Here is a 23,432-nt window from a genome sequence, read left to right as displayed (position 1 = left end):
TAACCTTGTATCTTTTAGAAATTATTTTTGGTAATTCATTTTAAATGCACTGTCGTTTAATTGGCAAATTATAAGTTGTAAAGAATAAGTATTAAAACAATATTTATTGTTGTATGTTAAAATAAGTAATTACAATAAATCGTTATTAATAGTTTAAATTATTTATAATTTTTAATATAACATTTTGAATCGGATAATTAATGGTAACAGGTAAGTATTAATGCTTTTTATGATTTTTTACATCTAGGTATATTACAATATTATTAATGTAACTTGTTCTAAATCAGAACTCAGAAGATAAGATTGTGGGATATTTGTTATATAATATAATAGTGCAGGGATTAATCCATTTAATTTTGTTACAATTATTATATGAAACATATATTCATGTGATCTGTTATAAATTAAATAGATAATGATTATCGTATAATAGTCATAGAACGATATTATATAATATTAATTTTAAAATTATTCATAGTTTGTATGTTGTATCTGGAAATTGAAATAATCAATAAAATGGAAATTTCATGCTTAAAAGGTATAAATTAAAGCTTAAAAAGTGAGTGTTAGTTGACAGTTAATATTTATATTTATAAGTAAGTTCTGAAGCAACGGAAGAGGTTAGGGTAGAAAATTATGTAGGTACATATTATGAAATGCTACTATTTGAGACAACTATAATCTTATCTTCGCAGGTCATTTCTTTCCTTGAATAGTCAATCGAGGAGATACACGTAACTGTATTTTAAAATAACTACCTGTAACTACTTAATACATGCCACTCGTTGATTGTACGAATCATTGATACAATGATACTCACGTCTACCTATATTGACAGCAGAAATCCTCAACATCTTCAACCATTCAACACTGCTAACACTTTAGAAGTGTACAATCGACAATGAATTACCAGAAACCCTTCAATTAACCAACTTAATTATATAAATATAACCGAAGATCATCAATCACTTAACCCATAAATAAAAAGTATTCAATACTTATAAATTATAATGATAGTCAAATTTTCAAATTCTTTGAAGAAATTTAATCAATGATAAGTCCTCTCTTATCTCTTCTCACAAATATTCTTTTAAATCTTTTAAGCAACAAAAATGTCATTTAATAATAATACGTCTGACCTGAACCTCTCAATAGACTGAATACACACACATGCCATGAAATTCCATCGATGTATGGATTCTTCAAATAAGTCGAATATCCACCAACTCAACCAAATCACTTTCGCTTATTAAAAAAATTTAACAATTACAGATTGTAAAATACATTTATGAACAAAAAAAAAAATTGTAGTGTAACATTAAGTAGTAGTTATAAAATATGCAAACTACCAGACAAATTAAATATACCGTCAATAATGTAATTTAGGTAATAACATCAATGTTTATTCAATATCATTAATTCATAGAAAACGATTTAATTAATGCTGAAGGATTAACGCACGATATAAAAAAAAGTAATTAAAAAATTAATTTATAATTTTGACTTAAAAATCATATTAATATCACTTACTTGTAGGCAATGTTAATAGGTAATTTTGATTAAAAAAAATATTTAAATTGTGTTAGAAATTTAAAATAACGCATTGATGCTGCATAGTTCAGAGAAAATTTAATCGACATAATTATATTATAATACTTACACAAAATTTTACCTATAGGTTTATACTATGTTATTCAATGTACTAGTACCCGTCTATGTGTACAAATATTATAAGTTATAATTTGTAACAAATACATTATCTGTTGTCACAATTTATGCCGTTCATCCACTAATCCACTGATCATTAAACAGATATATTCGACGATTTCGGTGGCTATATTTTACTGAAAAATAGACAATTGTAGACATAAACATATAACAGAATTTGAAAATATATTATAGTTAGTTCTGATTAAATAAATCGATTTTACAACACAAATTCGATTCTAATTTTACAATTCAATTTAATGAAATTGTTTATTAATTGTGGCTGAAAAATACCGGAATAATTATCAATCACTAATAACTATAATATTTAATAAATAAATACGTTATTATAATTTAAATCTAAAGTCTAAACCATAGAAATAGCATTATTTTATTGTGTATATTAAATTGAATGATTAGTTCGTGAAAATACTAATATACAGGTACTTAGTAAGTTAGGTTGGTACATTAAAAATTAAAAACAAGTAGGTATGTATGTAATTTATAATTATTGTAGATATTCGCAATTATGTATTTTATGCTATTACATAATATGTGAAATATTGGGGAAATTAATTGATAATAAAGGTATATTAAATGAAATGGATAATCTATTTTAATTGATACATTTGTTGATTAAATCAATTTCAAAATTTGAATGTATAATATGTTATAGTGACATATAGTTAAATTTATAAAAAATACGTTTCACTTCAATAATCCTTTCAATAAAAATAACTGTACGAATTTAATAACGATAATAAAACTTGTTTGTTTTTCCCTTGGAATACTGAAATAAAAAAGTGGAGGTAACTTAACCACTGGATTTAATATGCATTATAGTTTGTATCATCATATGCATGTATAAATCTGAATTGTATTATTGTTTTTATTATGTAGTAGCCGGTATTGGTATCATCAATATAAGTATACAAGTGAACTCAATCTGTTTGATTATATAAATGCCTGTAAGTATTACGTAAAATATAGTTAGGTAATCTTAAAAACGCCAAGTTACACTTTGGGGGTTTTATGAAAAAATCCTGCTGTGTATAATAAAATCTATTGTAAACTACAAGCGTTTTCATTGAGTATTACCTTAGTTTTGTTTAGTAGGTATTAAGACTATATTTTCGTTGGGGCCGGGTACATGCATATGATACAGTCAAACTTAAAGACTTATAGCTAATAAAAATATATGCATATAATATACTTCGATTTAACCATTAGCCCCTTCAAAATATATTAAAAACGTAGGAGTATACACATTGCATAATATTATATTATTTTGCTTATAGTAGGTGCTTACATAATTATTTATATTGTATTTCTTTATATATTTATGTGCTTGATCTAGGATACTTAAGTAAGGTATTTAATGTTCAGGAATGAGTCAAATTTATATGACGACTAAAAATATATAGTGATTTAAATACGATCGTGTATAAGTAATGCTTTATTTTAAATAATATGAGTACCATTTTTTTATTTACAAGCCTTTAATTATATAATATAGACTATATTATAAATATTACAATATTTAGTTGTATAGTTACGGGACCGTTGACGTGTGCCATGATGCCCGAGTTTTTTGTTGACCTACTTATTTATATTATATGGGTAGATTCAGTAAAATAACTTAAAACATTGAAATGTATTTATAATTTATACAGCTCACCTTAATAATACATAGCACTTAATCACGCAATCTGTTTTTAACGCTGGAGAACTTATATTATGTAAATGATAAAACACAGAGTAGCAGAGAATATACTACAAGAATCACGAGCCGACTAAAAAAAATAAAAATATTAAATAATAATAAAACCATGTAATTCAAATGTTCGAACATAGTTATATTAAATATAGTAAGGTAAAGCTTAAATTAATACAACACATTTTAAAACCTTTTTAATTATAAAAGTAAAATAGTGTGGACGTTTTTAATTATTTCTTTTCTGAAACATCACCTGTTTACAGGTTATAAATTTATATAACACTCAAATTCTATAAAAATGTATGCTATTATTAGTTTACTTGAAAATCGTCAATCCACCAATAACTTCTACTTTCTAGAATGTTTTCAATTAAGGAAGTAATTAGTGATTACTATACTTCGCGTGCTCAAAGACCTACAAAACAAATGTCGACTCACGCCACGACATTTTATAAATCAATACAAATGAGTTTTTTAGTGTGAATTTAATACAAACCATTTACTGTGTATTAAAAATAAATTTTACTCTAGAAAGGTAACAGTTTTAATTTTATTGCTATAATTTGTGTTATTTTATTAAAAATTAATAATTATTGTTTTAGTAAACGTATAAAACTTAAAAATATTTTTTTCTGATTGATAAGTAATTAAAATATAGTTAAATATTATATTATTATACATATAAACTAAAAACATGACATTTGAAGTTCAAACATTTATGTAGTTGTATTCTTTATATGCGATATGCCTAGATGTATATACAATATACATACATGTGTATGCATGTAGTAATTTAGATTATGTATAAGCAATATATTGTATAGGTAATATTAATTTTCTTATTATTAAATAAATCGAAAATTTTAACTACGATAAGAACCACTTAGACGCTTATTGGTTAAAAAAATTAATAAGACATTCTATGAGAGTTTTCAAAATCCTCAGGTTTTTGTTTATAGAAAAACATTTGACTAATGCTTAGTTTTTATGTTATATTTCAGTCATTTTTAAAAACTTAAGTTACTACTAAAGGTAATTATATGTTTTAGCTTATATAATTATTTTCATTATTCAATAATTTGACTAAACCAAAGGTTTTAAGATTTTTATTTCATATTTTTGTCATGAACTTTCCTCTATTTAATTGCCAATATCTCAATAGACTACAATACACAAATGATTAATTTTTACTATTCCTCTAAAAATAAAAAAAGTTTATTTAATAGTTAAATACAATTCATGACGAATTTATATTATTTAATTTAAATTTAAGTTTGATGACTAAAATATTTTAAACATTTTAAAATTATATTTAAAATTTATTTGTATATACAAAGTGCCCAACTGTGTTTATCCTTGTCAATAATAATTTATATTATTTTTAAATGTTTGCGTATTGGAACGGGTCTATAGGTAAATGTATGAGTTATATATTGTTTAATTTTTCGTGATATTTAAAATTAGAGTAAGCTCGATTTAAAAACAATTGTGTTACCTTATTAGTTATTTCCTATTTTGTATTATCGCAGTCAAGAATATATAATTCAAGCATTAATTAGTCATTGACTTAGATGGAACCGAGTCAGTGATTTAAAAAAGTTTAATACATAATATTATATATTACTCAAATTAGTATAGTTACGATATCAAGTCAATCTAAATATTTTTCTATCAAGTATAAATACATAATATCATACACAAATAAATGACAATAATGATAATACAATGACAATATAGTGTAATACGCGTTTTAGTGATTTTATTAATTTAGCATCTGCCCTCCTTATTTTTACTGAACAGTATGATACACCAATGTGCAGTGTAGGTACACATAAAAGGTAGGTATATATATATTATAGAGGTATACTTTAAAATACCCCATTGCGTGCATTTATATCAAGCACGCACAGTTAGCGAGACGAAAAGTAAAAAAAATAATACTCGTAGGGTAAAAAACCTTAAAGTATATACACTATTATACAGGGTGATTTATACCAATAATGATCATCCCCTTTTATTTTTTAGTAATGAATTTATTTAAATTCTGATTTTTGGAATTTTTAAGTTTACCTAAAGATTATATTTTCAAATACATACTCGTACATTTTTTTGTATATATAAATTAAGGAGTGTCTTGCAGGAACAATATCTATTTCTTTTTTTTTCACATGACTCTTACACTTCTCCTCTGTAAATTGTTAATCAGATTTCTTTTTAAAAATGTTGAAATATCTACCTATATCTAAATCAAAATTCAAGTGAATAGTTAAAGTGTTGTTCAATTTTGCATACCTACTAAGAATAGGTTAGATTTATGATAAATTGGCTTAGAAAATATATGGAGGCTATATGATTATTAGTAAATTTTAATACCTTATTCTATTAATAAAATTAATCTATCAAAATTATATAACGAATAAAAATTGTCTGAATATAATAAATACTAGATACAATATTACATCTATCTTATATTTTTATATAATCATCATTGCTACAATTTGTCCTTATTCCTTAGTACATACATTTTAATAACTCAAAAACTATTGGCATGAACCATTTTTCTAAATATTATTTGTTTAACAATTTACAGTAAAAATATTGGTTTTAATTTGAAAAAAGAAGTGTTTACTATCGCAGAAAAATACAGAACACTTTTTAAATGGTATAAAAAAATTTTAATAGTTGAAAATATGATTCTTATTTTTTATTAGTATACTTAAAACTTAAAAAAAAAAAAATCATAATTTCAATGAATTTATTATTAAAGAAATAAATGGGAGTGAACATGCTCGGAGAATCATCCTGTATTCATGTAAATCCTCCTATATTTCAGCTTTTTGACGAATCGCAGCGGATTGTATGCGTATTATTATTATTTTTTGTATCTGTGTACCGTATACATAATATTATATACGATACTCAAATACACAGTAATTCATCAATCATTCTCACACCTATTTTATTTTTTCATATGAATTTATTCAATTATGATACTTGGAATTTTTAAGCATCAATAAAATACTTTAAGACCATATTCTAAAATACCTATATGTTTTATTTGAGAAGTGTTCTGTAGCATTACAAATTAATTTTTCCTAATGAAAACATTCGTTTTTTACTTAAAATTGTTGAGTTGATGATATTTTATCTAAAATCTAAACTGAAATAAAAACGAATGGTTTCTAAGGTATAATATACCTATATTTAATAGTCTTTAATGTGGTATGTATAATTTGAACATTATAGACAATTATATTTATTTAATAATTTACAGTAAAAATTAAAGGTTCTCATTTAAAAAGAAATAAACGTATTACTACAAATCACTTATTAAATAGGAAAAACAATTTATGTGTTAAAAAATATTGTCTTATACTTTTACTATATATTATGTTGAAAATTCCAAAAATCAAAATTTGATTAAATGCTTAATTAAAAAAATGCACTATGAGGTTGATCGTGTTTGATGAATCACTCCGTATAAAATTATTATACTTTTCAAAGCTAACTGCCTTTACTTACACATTGCATGTGTACTCCTATAGGTATAATGGGTATATATATATAGTTCAGAGTGCGCTTGAAACACGAAGAACGGTGTGTGTAGCTGTTAGTGCACGCGTTCACGTCGTTCAACGTAGTCGCTTATTATTAGTGTTGTTTCGGTTGTTGTTATTATTATTATTATTATTATTTTGACATGACGAGTAACAGCATCGAGTTGTCGAAAAGCGGTGGCGGTAGCAGTAAACATGTACGGTCGCATAGCCTAAAAAGCTTTCCAGCAGTGGCCGCTACGGTTATTGATAGTAGAAAACAGCCGGACAATGGCGCCGTGGTGGCTGCTGGTAGCGACCCACAGACGACTGTGAAAATGACATCAACATGGAAACAGGTGTTTAATTTCGATTTTCCAATAGTATGATATTATACATAATAAATTAATAGAATAATAAATCACGGTTTTATAAATAGTTTTATCTAATTTAAAAGAAATAATTTTTTTTTTTTTTTATGGCTTTAAAATTTAAATTGCAAATAATTATTGTTATTTGTAAGATAGTGTATCACACCACCAGATATATCATTGAATATATTATGTCCAGTAGATGTCAATTTACTTTAAAAATGCTTAAATTCCTAGCATGTAGGTGTTACTATGATAGAGGTACGAGTATTAAACATTTTTTCGAAAGAATACGGCTCATGAAGTTGTGTAATTTTTTTTAAAAGTAAAAAATAATTTATACAAACAAAGTTAATTTAATTATTATATATTGTAAAATTATATTTATTGTTCGTCGTATTTATACTAACAATAAATTACATAATTATTTTTTATATTTAATACATATTAATATTATTATGACAAAGAAAATAAAATAAAATAAAGTAAAGGTAGGAATTGCTGTAAAGTGCATCGCCATCAATTAGGTCACTGTAACGAATGTATATTTAATAACAATTTCAAATTAATTTGAATTCAATGATAAATCATTAGATACGATTGAAAATCTATTCTGAGTAGAGACCATCGGTCATTCTATATTTATGTCGTTCGTGCCTTTAAAAATATTTAACATATTAAATGATTGTATAAGTTTAGTATACTCAATGTGGGTATGTATAATATAAGTAATAATCTTCACTACATCATAGTTGCATTAATGACATAGCGAGGATAGAACATAGGTATTTGAATTGAGGGTCATTAATATAAATAGTTAAATGAATCAGATTAACCATGTCTGGAATCGTTAAAAACTTATTAACATTAAGATACGATTTAACAGAAACAAACAATATTATTTTATTTATATAATTTCATTATTTATAAACTTTTTAAAAATATGGGTTAATATAAACAAATTAAATAAATTAAAACTTACAATATTATCTATCATAATAATATAGGTAGGTAATACTAGCATAGTATGCAACTGAAAGCTGAAATAAAATTATAAAATTTATTTACATATATGTTATTGAAATATAACGTATTAATCGAAAAATAATTCACTCAAATGTGTCTTTTGCAATCAATATTTATAAATAATATCTGAAAATAATATGTTTGTAAATTGTATTTTCTTTTATCTTTTCAGTACTCTTTTAATTCAATAACTCATCAATTCATAACTTACAATAAGCTTTAACCTAATTTATGAATTCTGCACCTTCCTATATTTACTTAATTATATGTTATCTATACTTAAATTAGTTTAGATGGATAAATAATTCATAAAACAGTAGAAAATCATATTAAGTGTAACATTTAGGTATATTTTTTTAATTACTTATTTAGTTAAATTAAAATAAATTTTAATCTAGTTTAATTGTTTTTACACAATTTTTATTCAGAATTGATTTTATTTATTTTATCCATAGTAAATCAAAACAAATGTTAAATGTTAAGGCATGTGATCGAACTAGAGATCGAACTAAACAACTGTTACGAAGAACAATGTCGTGGAAAAGTAATACTATCATAATGCAGCCCGAAGAACGCAAGCCAGACGAGTTATCCAGTACACTAGAAATACATGTATGGGGTATGTTATATAATAAATATTTTTTTATGAAATACCTTCGAATTTATTTTTAAAGTTATGGTCTATTATTAAAATGCTTGAATTCTTTGACAGACGTATAAAACTGATACTTAATTCGTAAATAACTTACTAACTTATAAGTATATATAATACAACTGTCGAGTTATTATCTTTAATAATATAACATTAAAGAAGTATAGGAAAATTGTTGATAATATTACATCGAAAATCAGTATTGATTATTGAGTTTTTATGCACATACAAGCGTATTATTTTACGTTCTGTATAATTTATTATTTATTTATACTATTGTTTTATTTAAGTCTTGAATAACTAGATGTCCAGATATCATAGAAAATATATTAAGTTATTTTAGCTTAAGTATTCATATGTATATTCGTAATTTAAAAGAAGCATCAAAAAATTAAATAAACATGCTGATATTTTTAAGTTATAAAAATAAAAAATTACACTAAAAAATTAACGTTATCAAATGGATTCTGTAATATTAAATTATAACGAGTACACACACACACATAATCAACATTTGGAAAGGTGGTTACAACCCTAAAAAAAATATATATATATATAATATTGACATATACTTTGACATTATTATTTTTGGTATTAAACAAACTTTCTATAGTTGTGTCAACGAGTACTCACTACAAGTATTTTTCAAGTCATAAAAATAAAAGTATTACCATTGATTATAGATACTAGTATTGTATTAATAACTAAGTAGAGTATAATATAAGTAACGAAATAATAGTATCTAGATTCAATGATATTACCTTTTATTTGCGTATAGCTTCTTGGATGAAACGTTATTCTAGCGAAGATGAATCAAAAACATTGGATATTCCATTTAAATTATCGCCATTACAAGAGGAAAAGTTATTGATTTTTTTTAAATATTATTTGGACGGCGATTGCGACGGATTCGTATTTGAACACGACTTCCATCAGTTTGTAGAGGTATTTGATTGTATACGAGTATATATTATATATGTGTATATATTAATGTATTAGTAAATTAATAAAAAGTTAACTATTTACCGTGTAGTTCAAGCTATGAACATTAATAATAATAATTATCTATTTTCAATTTATTTTTGGTAGATTAAAAATAATATTTATTTCTGTTCAAATATTTCCTTTAGCTACCTTGTAATTTAGTCAATATTTTTAATAATATTATAATTTTTTTGAATAATACTAAAATATTATTATTATTATTATTGTTTTTTGAATATTTAAAATTTTAATTTTGAATTAATTTTCACGACTTTTCATGTTAAGTTAATAATTATAATTTACTTATAATATAATTATTTATAAAATATAGAAATTAAGACGTTTTGCTGATTGGTCACCGAATAGTGATGAATATATAATATTAAAACAAGTTTTAACAGAATTAATTCAAGTATTCATTCAATGTGAACGAGGTCAAAGTAAGCATGAAACCAAAATTATCTTTATTTATTTATTCACATTACTATAACAGTAAGATATAAAAATTTAAAAAAAAACAGTGTCTACAAAAATATCGATTATAATATGTATCTCATTCTTATAAATAGTTAGTATATCAATAAATATATATATAGTGATAATAAAAGTGAATATTTTTACAATTCTTCAATTTTCAATTTTTTATAAATATTGAATGATAAACAGCTTAAATACAAAAACATAGTGTTGCTTTTATGAAAAAAGGCATTTAGGTAGTCATTTAGTTATAATATGTAACTAGAACTCTGGAACTATAGATCATTAATATTATAATATTGTATAGTAGGTACTAGGTAGGTATATAATATCAAATGAGATTGTGTATAATAAAAGTTCTCATTGTTTGAAAAATTTATAAGGACTGGGTAGGTCCTTGGGTCATGTAGAAATACATTAAACAGAATGGTAATATGGATCCCCCGAGAAACATTGTAAGTATATACTATGCATTATATTTTAAATAGGTATTAACCATATTTGGGTCAGATAGTATTAAATATAATATTAACGTTAATTTTATAATTTATTAGTTTTAAATTCAGTGTAAAAATTGTTTACATAACTTAATAAAATTGATGATATTTACTCTAGTAGATTGAACATTTGAAAATAAAAGTTTTTAAAAATATTATTAGCTTTTTTTAAATTATAAATTATATAATTATGTTAAGCATGAAGTACCTTAGTACCTATAGTCTATATCTATTATTTATTATATATCTAATCGCTTTTTATAATTTATTCTTAGATATTGCATTTACTAGTCTATCAACTGACGATTGGCTTAAAATATGGTGTCAAACGTTAAGCAAGTGTACTGTAATTTCAGACATGCCATTGTGGCTGAAATATTTGCAGAACATATTATTTAAGTCTTTAGATTCAGGTTATTATGACCATTTTAATATTCTTAATATTTAAAATGATAATAATAATAATAAGAATAATAATAATAATTAAATATTATTATACATTTACACATAATATGAATTCAATTTAAACAGGTAAAGGTGAAATAGAAAAAGTGAATTTACAAAGGTTTTATTGTACGTTTCTCAATTCAAACTGTGAGGAAGCTAAGCAAGGCGTGATTGATGCGATATACGATTCATTAACATCAGTGAGTTGTTCACGTCACTGAATATTTATGAATCATGTGATGATATTAAAAATACGTTCTGCGTTTATAATAATTTTCCTTATTTTATGTTATGTGTTAAACACCCCTTTTATTAAAAAAAAAAAAAATACTAAAGTAAAACATAATTTTTATTGGTTTAAATAGTTTTATAAAAAAATGAACAACTTAAATTATAATTAAATTAAACAATTTTATCCAATTCTTTATTTGTATCGGTACCTATAGGCTATACTGCTATAGCATATAGTCAATAGCTATCTAGATTTATAGTTATGCAGATGCAGAGATGTATTATAATTTTAGCTTGAGAATAAATACACAAAATATTACTACGTACAAATGGTACATAGGTATTTAAATGACTTGAGAAATAAGTCTTGTACATAGAAAAAAGTATAAAATATTGACAAATCAAATTTAACTTATTTCAGTTTTAAAAAAGTTTGACAATTTTTAAGTGTACTAAACTTTTTCACTGTAGGGCTACAGAAGAAATGTCAAGAGGCACTAAATAAGTTTTATTTTCTCTACACTTATCAGTGTTGTCACTTCATATAGAAAAGTGTATTTATAGATGGTGATCACTTTTTAATTTTATATAATTTCTATGGAATCGGAAAATGTAGGATTTATAATTACTTGTTTATACCATTTTTCCAATTTGTTTACGATTTTTTATTTAGCATGGTGAATGTTTAGGTTTTTTTTACATGGTAACCTTGTTTCTTATTTTTTATCCTGAAGAAGAATATTATTCTGAAAAATTTTTTAATTTTAGATATAAAAAGTACAAATGTCTAGTATTAAGCAAGTACGAACTGACAATATTATTCTTATTAGCGTTTAAAGTTTAGTTAAGTTGGGGTACCTAGAAAAATATTGGTGCACGCTATTCCACCCATTCAAATTTAATAAAATACTCACAAATAACTAACTTTTATCATTTGTCTTATTTTACTCAACAAAAATATATTTTATAACTATCACGTTCATTAGACATTGGGTAAGTAATTTTTATTTAAACCTAATTATTATTATTTTATTTATTTTTGCCTTTAGAATGGAGACTTTAAGTTGGACCGCGATACTTGGGGCCAATGTTTCGCAAACTGGTTACTGGGTACTAAACCCAATGGATGCGGTCAATGGTTATTTGGAAAGTGTGGCCCAACGCCTGAATTTTTCCCTATCGATTATTCTGCTATGAATTCGACGGTCGATTCGAGAGATACATATTCACATAAGAGGCGGAGCGATAGACATTCCATTGTGGTCTAAAGAAAACAGTAATAATCAATAAATAGAAACTCATTATTGTTGCCATGTGGACTATGTGCTAAACAATCCATTAACGCATATTTTGTACAAAGAAAATACAAACATCTTGCAGTTTTAAAATTTTTAAATGATTACGTTATTTAACTTCCTCTTTAGTTCCTAAATAGATAAAATTGAAAAACATTTTAACTGCAAATATTGTAGATACCTATGATAAGGAGAGACGAGAAATTAAGAATTCTAATATCCTGTCTGAATCCCTCTATCGGCGCAAAAACAAATCATTAATAGTTAACACTAATTATTCATAAGAGTATTTTTGCTGCAAATTTCTACTCAATTATATTAATTAAGACTTAATTTAAAGTGTAGATAATCATCAATCTTATAAGTTATAATTATGATTGTAATTTAAATCAAATAGCTACAGTCACTCCATCTCGCCGAGGATTATTTGAATAAAATAAAATTGAAAAACTTAAACATATTACAATATTTGTTATTTATAGCTAAGAACACAAATTCGTGTTTAGGAGTCATACATATTATTTATCGAACATATTTTATACATTATATAGTAAAGGCATGCAATGATGCAAATAGCAATACACTAATTTCATTAGAAGTCATACTAAAAGATTCTTTGTGTTTGAGGATGTCGATGTGTCATAAGTTCATAAGTCTTGGTTGGTTAGGTACATGTTCGAAAAATACATAACTATTAAAAATTTATTTAATTCTTAAGAATATTATGTATAAGTAAATTATAACATTAAAAAAACATTTTATGTTCATTGATCGTTTTAAAAAATATTACCGTAGTATCTATGTACTCTCTATGTATTGTCACTTAATATGAGATAAGTACTAGGTAATTATGTAAATTTGAAAGTATGCAACATTAATTATGGAAATAGACACTAAAAAGCACTACTTAAATAAAAAATAAGAGAAAAATTAAACAGTTAAAAAACGAAAATTATTATCTACAAAATACAATAATTGAATAATATCATGGACTTGTTAGATGGTCAATACTCAGAAGTAACTAACTACTGAATGGAAACTGTTAAGCATTTTTACAGATCCTACATCTTTTAATAATTTGATTTTTAGGTACTATAAATCTTATAAAGTTATAACTAATAATAAATGTGCCTATTATTGGAAGTTATAACTGGATTTTTTTTATTTGTTTTTGGAGTTAATGCAGAATATCTAAAATACAGATTCTAGCTAGTTTGTATAGACTTTTTTTTTATTGTTTTTATAAATCAAATCTTATAAAATACTCAACCAATTATGTGTGAATAATATATATTATGTACACACATATATTTTCATGCAATATTATAAATATTTTAATTACTTAATAGAAATAATAAGTTATAGTTTATAAATTAGTTTTTTGCTTCTTTAGTAACAATTTCATATAATTTTCATTTAAAATAACCACCTTATGAAAATAAAATAACTTATTTTAATCATATAATGTAAGTTATGATTAATTGTAGAAAATATTTATGTACATATTGTCACAACTTTTGCAATTATTAAATAAATGTATTAAATATAATACATAATAACAATCCTACAAAAAGTAAAATAAATTTAATCAACTGTAATTCTTAATTATAATTTATAAGTAATTTAAAAAAGTTATTCAAAACAACTAAATAAATAATATGTCTATTAAATTATAAAAATATTAATATTGTGTGAAGTTATCAGGAAAAAATTTGTACATTTAAAAAATAATAATTAACATAAATAATATTTATAATAAAAACAATTTTAATCATTTTAAATACGCAATGATGATAATCAAAATTTTTAGTCATAGTATAAAAAAATATCATCACATTAGGGTATTAACTAACATATTAAAATTAAAACAAGTTTTGACATTTCACCTTTTGCATTTTACAAAACTGAAACATGTTTACGTTTTGCTAGTTTTATTTGTATTTTCAAATCAAGTATGGCCTCTCGTTCTTCTTCTATACTTTTTAATAAGTTCATTTTCTGGAACTTATAATTAGGCAAATTAGTAAATTATTTATTAAGACTTAAAGTTATCCTTACTTGCAGCATTTTATATTCACTTAACAATGCATTGTTAGCAACTGTTGTTTCATCAATTGGATACATGAAATATTCTCTGTATACAAATCATTAAATAAATATATAAAAATATTAGTTTAATATATTAGTATATTTAATTGAATATTACACATATTTAAGTATTCATCATTATATTGAAAATCAAATACATGTTAATTATAATTACCTAGCATTCACAATTTTTCCAACTGATGCCAACTTTGTGTACAGTTTATCAATTTCACATTTTTCTTGCACTATATAATCTTTTATATTTGCAATGAGTGACATTAATTCTTCAGATTCATACTGTAAGACTAATTCTTCATTATCACTATCTAAAAGTTAATTTTCATGGATTACAACAAAAATTGTATACATTTACAAATAAAAATATAAGCTGGATAGTAGATTTTATTAACTACCTGAAGTCGTTGTTTGTATCTCTTCATCAACTAATGAACTCTCACAGTTTGAAATATTAATAGTGTCACTTGTTATTGATACTACTTCAGCTTTGACAGATACACTGTTGTTAGAGTTTTGTCTGTCTAGAGCTGTTTGAGTTCCAACTTCTTCAAACTTCCCATTCATCTGGTCTTCTATTTTAGTCTTTTCTTTTGAAACTTTGTGGTTATCCTTTTCTAATACCTTAAGTTTTCTTTTCAATTGTGTAATAATTCTTTGTACGTCCCATAACTCTTCTTCTTTAGTTTTACATACAAAACCAGCGTTCATTTCACGGTGAATGTAACCAAGAAGTGATTCTTGTTTTTTTAATTCAATAGTCATTTCTTCTTTACCTGATGGTAAATAAGGGCTTGCACATCTTAAAGGCGGTATATATTTATGTAAAACAGCAGAAGGAAACAAGTCATTTTTTTTTGTAACAAGGAATGAAAATAACGTTTGAGACATTTGAAGAACAGGGCAGAGAACACAACCAAAATTAGTAGTATTCATCTTGGTATATTTTTCCTAATAACAAATAAATAAATCAAAATCAAATTATTAAATATTACATCATTAACTTACATTTTCTATGATACTGGCAAAATGAACTATTAACCATGTGAGTGTATGCTTATTGCATTGTGGAAGTTCTGAGATTAACAACTTTGCCGATTCACTATTTTGTGTTTCGGCAGCATCTTCAAATTTTGATAAAAGGTCCGATGTCAATATGGGGTCAGGAAGTTCTCTATGAATTTATTTAAAAAATCATATTTTTAAATAATAACATAATTAAAAACACAATACCTTAAATATTGTTTCAATAGACTTGTAACAACAGCTAAATCATAATCAGTTAAATTGACAGATTGTCGTCTATTATATTGAATTTTAAGGTTTTGTACTTTAGATTTCACACCTGGCACTTTATAAACACCATCAGTACATAAACCTAAAATTAAAAAAAAAATGATTAAAATTGCAATTTTAAATTTATAGTATGCTGGGAGCATTGTTTGAAAAACAAAATTAACTTTTTGTTTAGTATTCTTTGAACATTTTAATTAGAAAATATACAGCGTTAGTTTAAGTATAAAAATATTTTATAGATTTTTAATTTTTTGTTTTGTTTACTTATGATTTTAAGTTTAGGTATAAAAAGATTTTAAATTGATTTGTTTAAGAAGAATTTTGTATACTTAGTAGGTGTGAAAGGTACAAGGATAAATATTGTAATAATGTAGAAAATAAAATTGTAGATACTTACCATGCATTTGTACATAGTCGATACAATTTCTCAGAACTAATGGTAAGTGTATATCATCATGGCATGGATTTCGTTCAAATGATATTTCTAATGGAACTCCAAAAACGGGTTGATCTTCTATACATTAAAACAATTGATAGATATTTTTAATATTTATTTATTTTTGAAATAAATCATAATTTTGATTACCATATAAAGAACCTATGTCTATAGTGTCTTTTCCATCAGATCCTTTCTGTTTCTTTTTTTCTTTTATTTTATTTTTGGGTTTATCTTTTTTTTTATCCTTTTCTCCATCTTTTTTCTTTTCTTTAGGAATGTCTTTAGAATCTTTATCTTTAAGCTTCTCATGTTTTTCTTTTTTTGTAGGAAATTTAAATGGTTTTATTTTTTTTATTTTTGAAGGACTTCTGTAAAATATTATTTTTAATAATTTACATAGGTACTTCTTTAATTATTACATTATTATTTATTTAATGAGTTAATGTATATGTATGGAAATTAAACTTCATAATTTAATTTTTAAATTGCATTTATTGCAATTTGTAGAATGGTTGAAGATAAAGGTTTATTATATAGTAAAGAACTTGAAAAATTGAACTTTTTAATTCATTGTTAAATTATATTGTATAAAATTATAGTTGTTTGAAAAAACAAAAATTATTATATTTTAAATTTGTAAATAAATTAAAAATATATACATTATTCTACAAATCACTACTAATTATATATGTTAACATGTATTTCATGCAAATTTATTTTCAAGATTTTTAAATTTTTAAATCAGTTGTTATGGAATTGCTAGCATTGCAAAAATATAAAGATTATAATACTTTATGTGTTTCATAATTCTATTACTTTCTACCATAAGTATACAATTCCATACTTACTTTGTATCAGGCTCTTCTTCTGGAGAACTTTCACCTTCCAGCGCTGCATAACCACGGTCTTTTTTTTCTTTTCGTTTACCTGTATACATTTAAGTTATAACATTGATGCTAGGTAGGTAATAAGCTCAAATAATCTCTATATTTAATATATATAAATAGTGTCCATTACCGTCAGAATCTTTGTGTCCGATTTCTGTGGATGTATACAAGCCTGGGAAATCCTTTTCGACATCGGGGCTATCAAAATCCATAGCTCCTCTCAGACGTGATGTATCGTACTATTAAAACAAATGTATGCACTGAGTCAGGCAAATCACTACTTCTTAAAATATGGCAGATAATAGATAAGTACTTACTAAAATGTTCGAAGAGTGCAGATATCAGATACTACTATACTAAGCAGTAAGAAGTAGACGAACAGTAAAGTTGTAGATACTATAGACACCTTAGGTGTACTATATAGTAGTACAACAGAAATACAGAATATAGATGATTACGTTATCAATTGCCTACCAGCCGTATAAAATACTATTACAATGTTGTCTGATACTATTCTACGACCATAATATAATATCAGAATAATAACAACAACAATAACAACTTTACGCATTGATTATAACGCGAGTAGTGATGATAAGACGTGATGAGTCACCGTTGCCCGGATCTAATTTTATGAAGGAGTGGGGATATGATTCCGTCACGCACTTCATGCCCTACCACTTGACACCGTGCGTGTTCGGCAGCCGGCAGGTAAGAAATTTATACCATCCGTATTCGAGACCAGTCTCGTTGCAGTATCGCTCACCGTGTTGTGTATGCGTTGCATTCAGTGTCTTATCAGTTGTCGTTCGCGTCTGATCTGTCGTTCATAAAATCGACTCTTTCTCCTCCTACGACGTGCTATTAACGAAGAAATTATAAATTCGTTTGACAACGACGTTAATCGTACACGTCAAATGATCTCTACAAGTGCTGTTTAGGCTTTTATTTTTCATACCAGTGGCTGATATGCCAGTCAAAGTAAAATGGAAAACTGTTTACGCGGCAGTATTGGTGTTGGCCGTCCAACTGGCCACCGGTATGTTCGTACAAAGACACTGCAATCATTTGTACCCCAAACCAGACGAGGTAAGTACCAATAAGTATTACAGCTCATAATCATTTAGTATACTGTTTTCTTATACATGGATAATCATTAAGGTTACTAATTTAAATATTATACACTTCTTGAAGTCATATCGGTTGCAAAATTCTTTAAGTAACTTTAGAGTTTAGAATACCTTTAGACACTACGTTTGGTGTATAAGTTTTAATAATGTTCTAACTAGTTACTAGAATTTTATGAATCGATTTAGGTAAGCGAATTCCAATTAATAAAAGTAAAATACCTAGTAAGAATAATATAATCATTACTTTGAATCTTAATATTCTCGACTAAAAGATAATTTATTATCATTATGGTTATTATTTATTAATAAGGGATTAATATTTAATTTTTGGCAGAGAAATAATTCTATTTGATTCAAAAAAATAAAACCGTATTTCTTATTTAATACCACTGTAGATACTTCATACAACATTGTTTTTCAAACATATAATTTCCAAGTACGTTTTAGCTGTAGCCTGTTTCTGATAACTAGCAGTGGTGACTTATTATTTAATCGTAAAATGTTTTCCTATTATTAAAGCCTAAAATTTTTCTTAAAAGCATTATGAATAAATTGCTATGCTTTAAAATTGAAATTCATTATAATACATTTAAAATAGGTACAATCTAGGTATTATTTAATTATTATATTAATAGTTAAATTGAGTATTAAATATTTTACAATTTAATTAAATACAAAAACGTACTTACGTAGTTTAATCTATTACATACTATTATTTCTTGTATTTTCAGTTTAATGTATTAGAGGTGGTATGTTTAGATATTTTAAATTTTAATGTTTATTTTTTGTAATATAAAATAATAACAAAAATACGTCTAAAACAAAAGAGATAATAAAAATGTTATTCTAATTTTTTTATTTTTAATCAACTCGTATACTATTAGATAAAAATTAAAATTAGTTTAAAATTATAACACTCGTTATGTAATTTATTTTGAGGTAAAAACAAGCTATTTTTTTTGTTCTTTTCCTTAAATTTACTGTCCAATTATAATTAATAATCTAATATATTTATTAGCTTATTATTCAAAAAGTAAAAAAAAATATTTATTTGTAAGTATTCAATAATTAATAAAATTATTTAAGTATTCAAAAAGTAACAAAAAAAAAAAAATTATTTATTTGTAAGTATTCAGTAGTTAAGTATTTATTTACTTCCGTAAACTAGGAAGTATTTAAAAGTCTGGATAAGACTTTAATGTGTTTATTAAGTAATTAACTTTCCTTGTATTGACATTTGTATTAAATATATTTACTTGTATTAAAAGTATTTTAATTAAAATGCAAGACATTTTTTTTAATTAGAATGCAGTTTTTTGTTATTGTCATTTTTGTGGTCACCCATGGCGTTCTTAAGAAATTTCACACAAGGTTAACTAGTTACTAATGATGTAATTATTTAGTATTACTAAATAAAAAAAATTCAGGTCAAATTTCTGTTCAATAATATTTTATCGAATATCAAATATGGTTAAAAATCATACGATAATCGTCAGATTCTTTTTTGAGAATATAAAGAAACATAAGATGAGTCTATTCTTAAGGAATAATTTTAAAAAATTATACCTATTATTATAAACACTATAAGGTATAGTAAAGGTATGGTTTTTAATTTTTATTAATGTTTACCTAAAGTGTAAATAATTTGAATTATTTACAATCAATAAAATGTAAATTACTTAAATTATAATTTACATTTTATAATCAATAGGTATTATATATTTATTTTTCAAGTAATTGAATCTTAAGTCAGTAATTGTTGCGGAAGTAATACATTTTATGTTACAGCTACCAGCAATGATTCCATTTGAGTTCTTTAATAAGGGTTCCAAGAATTTAATTAGGCCATTTTCTTTTTACCACTTATTTAATTTTAATAAATGTATGTATTTTTTATGTGTAAGGTGCATATTTCTAATTAATGGTGCAGATGTTAATTTAATAATTCAATGACTTATATGCTGCGATATAAAATTATTTACGATCCGTTGACGAATAAAAATATATAAAATATAAATTTTTGCGTATCTACATTTTGATGTTATTGTATTGATTATATTTTATACGTATCTCGTATAGTTTTATAAATTATTTAAATATTTATTTTTTTATTTAAAAGTTCTGCATTGTTTCAACATATTTAATGTTTTTACAGAATTCTAAATTTATAGCAGATAGGTAGTAAGAAACTTAAATAAACATAGAAGTGGTTAGAAGCTTAAAAGTGGTTTTAGTGTATAGGTTTAGACATGTTATCGACAATTTTATAATGTAGAGTTCCTTTAGTTTTATTTAGGTTATATTGATGAAGTTTTTGTATTTGTCTATAATTATCAACGTTTATAAGTAGGGCTTGTGTCATTGTGTAATTATTTGTTTCGTACGGACCAAGAGACTTTAAGCTATTTTTATGAATTCTTTTTGCAGAATTCGCAACTTTAATTTTTGTTGGAGAAGTGATAGGTCATACTGAGTACTTCAATTGTTTTTACCTAGGTACGAAAACATTTATTTATAAATTTAAGGCAATGAATATTGTAATTTTTCAAATGTAATGCGCAATGCTAATTAGAGTCAATCCTTCAAAAAGCAATATTAAATGAATACATTGTATTATAATACAGGATACAAATTTTTTAATTTCATATCGTGTTTGCTGTGCAAGCTAACTCCCCAATTTTATTTTAAAAAATGTTTAGGTATCACGCGTATTTTGTCTAATTAGTACTATTTTTACAAATTAAATACTAATACATCAAATGGTAAATGAGTATATCCACATACTACCTCTGTAAATGATAAAATATTAGGTTAGATTAGATAATTTACAATAAGTTATTCGAGATATTGAAATTATTTGTTAATCCACTAAAATGAATTTGTACTAAAGTCCATATATGTTTATAAATATCATCTATACAATTTTAACTTTACTTATACGATGCTTACACAAATTATGTCTTATCCTAACCGATTCCCTGATTTACGCATAACTTTATTTTGCCAAAATGAAAAAGGTATAATTCCCGTTTCCGCCAATTATTATTTGGGAACCATGCACAATTGTATCTTTTGTTTCAAGTATTACATTTTGTTTTTCCAAAATATTGGCTGTACAATTTTTCATGAAACAACCCTACCGAGTTATATATTTGTTTTTGACATGTAGCCAAAAACGTATTTAAAATCATCAAAAATCAACATTTTTTTACATCTTTTGTTTACAACAAATCCTGTTTTATGAACATTATCAACTGTTTGATAAACAGAACAGATACTGAATCAAAATATAAGAATTTAATATTTTTCAGATAATTATTGTATGCGAATTATAAATAAACCATGGTACAGTTTATGCTTCCTTCCGTGTTCCGTTTATCGATGATTGACGATTATCAAAAATTATTGATGATTTTCATCGTATGTATTTTTGTACCTATGATCTTTGCAATTATTTACAGTCATTGCTATTATCTACATGTTACAATACTATATTTTATACTTACCACAACATTATATTGCTTAAAAATTAAAACCATTGGTTTCCAAAGTTTTTTTGGCGGAAACAGGAATCTTTTTTATTTTTTGCGGAAAAGAGCTATGGCGTAAACGAGTTATATTATTTTGGCGGAAACGGGTAACTCCCAAATAATAGATATACATTTATTCCGTTAAAATCTTTGATTTATTCTATTTTATGGTTTCATAAATCTTAGAGTAGGTATCTACTATTAGTTTTACCTGTAATTTATCTATGTGTATTTTTAAATTAAAATTTTAATTCACCCAATATAATAGTTAACTAAAAAATTTACATAGCTTTTATAATTTATTTAAATACCTACATAATAATAAAATGCATTTTTAATTCAGGATATTTTTTTTGTAAAAATCTAGATTTTAATATACTACGAAAATGCTGAAGTATTCAAAACTATTTTTAGGTTTTCTAAACATTAAGTCTTGATAATTCCTTATTTTTTAATTTATCACTAATTTTGCTAACAAATTAAAATTATGGGTATGTTTATTCGAATAATGATTCAAATAATATATACTGTAAAAAAATAAATTATTCAGAATTTTATGTTTGCCATTTAAAAAAACAATTTTATAACTTATAAGTTACAAATATAGTTCTTAAAGGTTATTAGGAGATTGGGTCATCAACTCTGTAAACCTGTTATCTTACTTTTGGCATTATTTTTTAGTGTATGTTGGTATTAGATATTCGATTAAACAAACTATTGTTGTTAATAACCAAAAAATATTTTAGTAAACAATTAAATTATTGAACTTAATTGAACACATCAAATAGTTCATTCATTTATTGGTAGTTCTAGGGTAATCCATTAGTAAGACATTTATTATTTCAAAAATGATTAATATTTTTACATAATTTTAAGTCGTTAATATTTTTATTGTTATCGGTATTTTATTTTTTTTGTTTTATTATTTTTTAACATGCATTTTTAATTTCTTGTTCATAAATCGTGTATTTGTTGGAGTATTTCGATTCATAAAAATCGAATTTTGGGGTAGTAGTTTATATGAGCGGTGCCATAGCACAAGGTTACTTGCTAACTGTCTAGTTAATAGGTCCACTATTCCGCTTTTCAGTATTTTAAATATTTAAT

At 24.4% G+C, this 23,432-nt stretch overlaps 3 protein-coding genes across 4 annotated transcripts in view; 2 read left to right on the top strand and 1 right to left on the bottom strand.

Moving 5' to 3' along the window:
* Positions 1 to 7,051: 7,051 nt before the first annotated feature.
* LOC112598160 (sarcoplasmic calcium-binding proteins II, V, VI, and VII-like) lies at positions 7,052 to 13,102 on the top strand. Of its 2 annotated transcripts, none has more exons than XM_025344536.1 (7): positions 7,052 to 7,319; positions 8,841 to 8,976; positions 9,788 to 9,954; positions 10,325 to 10,433; positions 11,243 to 11,380; positions 11,499 to 11,614; positions 12,695 to 13,102. In XM_025344536.1, exons 1-7 carry the CDS (start codon positions 7,125 to 7,127, stop codon positions 12,911 to 12,913), a joined length of 1,080 nt encoding a protein of 359 aa, XP_025200321.1. In that variant the 5' UTR covers positions 7,052 to 7,124; the 3' UTR covers positions 12,914 to 13,102. The 2 variants fall into 2 exon arrangements, with proteins under 2 accessions (XP_025200321.1, XP_025200322.1); XM_025344537.1 differs by having other exon boundaries at positions 7,230 to 7,319; positions 8,813 to 8,976; positions 12,695 to 13,097.
* Positions 13,103 to 14,737: 1,635 nt separating this feature from the next.
* On the bottom strand, positions 14,738 to 18,186 carry LOC112598227 (ralA-binding protein 1). Its single transcript, XM_025344630.1, has 11 exons — positions 17,983 to 18,186; positions 17,796 to 17,904; positions 17,627 to 17,705; positions 16,926 to 17,146; positions 16,737 to 16,853; positions 16,277 to 16,421; positions 16,052 to 16,217; positions 15,442 to 15,994; positions 15,204 to 15,354; positions 14,999 to 15,074; positions 14,738 to 14,944 (listed from the first exon to the last, which is right to left on the bottom strand). Exons 2-11 carry the CDS (start codon positions 17,875 to 17,877, stop codon positions 14,837 to 14,839), a joined length of 1,698 nt encoding a protein of 565 aa, XP_025200415.1. The 5' UTR covers positions 17,878 to 17,904; positions 17,983 to 18,186; the 3' UTR covers positions 14,738 to 14,836.
* Positions 18,187 to 18,389: 203 nt separating this feature from the next.
* LOC112598224 (leishmanolysin-like peptidase) overlaps positions 18,390 to 23,432 on the top strand; it is a 62,994-nt gene continuing 57,951 nt past the window's right edge. The window contains exon 1 of the mRNA XM_025344624.1: positions 18,390 to 18,754. Coding sequence (XP_025200409.1) covers positions 18,635 to 18,754 — 120 coding nt within the window. The 5' untranslated portion in view covers positions 18,390 to 18,634. The remainder of the gene's footprint in view (positions 18,755 to 23,432) is intronic.

Source organism: Melanaphis sacchari, unplaced genomic scaffold (assembly GCF_002803265.2).
Source record: "Melanaphis sacchari strain LSU unplaced genomic scaffold, SCAv2.0 Contig45_pilon_pilon, whole genome shotgun sequence".
Taxonomy (NCBI): Eukaryota; Metazoa; Arthropoda; class Insecta; order Hemiptera; family Aphididae; genus Melanaphis; species Melanaphis sacchari.
The sequence above is the reverse complement of the archived record's forward strand: the minus strand, read 5'-3'. Positions and strand labels throughout refer to the sequence as shown.

What these genes read in the sequence shown, in the direction of transcription:
- LOC112598227 (XM_025344630.1), bottom strand. Translation starts at nt 17,877, where the DNA reads ATGGATTTTGATAGCCCCGATGTCGAAAAGGATTTCCCAGGCTTGTAT. An exon ending in CGGACACAAAGATTCTGACG is followed by an intron (nt 17,706 to 17,795) that starts GTAATGGACACT and finishes AAATGTATACAG; the next exon opens with GTAAACGAAAAGAAAAAAAA. An exon ending in GGAAAAATTGTGAATGCTAG is followed by an intron (nt 15,075 to 15,203) that starts GTAATTATAATT and finishes ATTTGTATACAG; the next exon opens with AGAATATTTCATGTATCCAA.
- LOC112598160 (XM_025344536.1), top strand. Translation starts at nt 7,125, where the DNA reads ATGACGAGTAACAGCATCGAGTTGTCGAAAAGCGGTGGCGGTAGCAGT. An exon ending in TGACATCAACATGGAAACAG is followed by an intron (nt 7,320 to 8,840) that starts GTGTTTAATTTC and finishes TTAAATGTTAAG; the next exon opens with GCATGTGATCGAACTAGAGA. An exon ending in ACTTCCATCAGTTTGTAGAG is followed by an intron (nt 9,955 to 10,324) that starts GTATTTGATTGT and finishes TATAAAATATAG; the next exon opens with AAATTAAGACGTTTTGCTGA.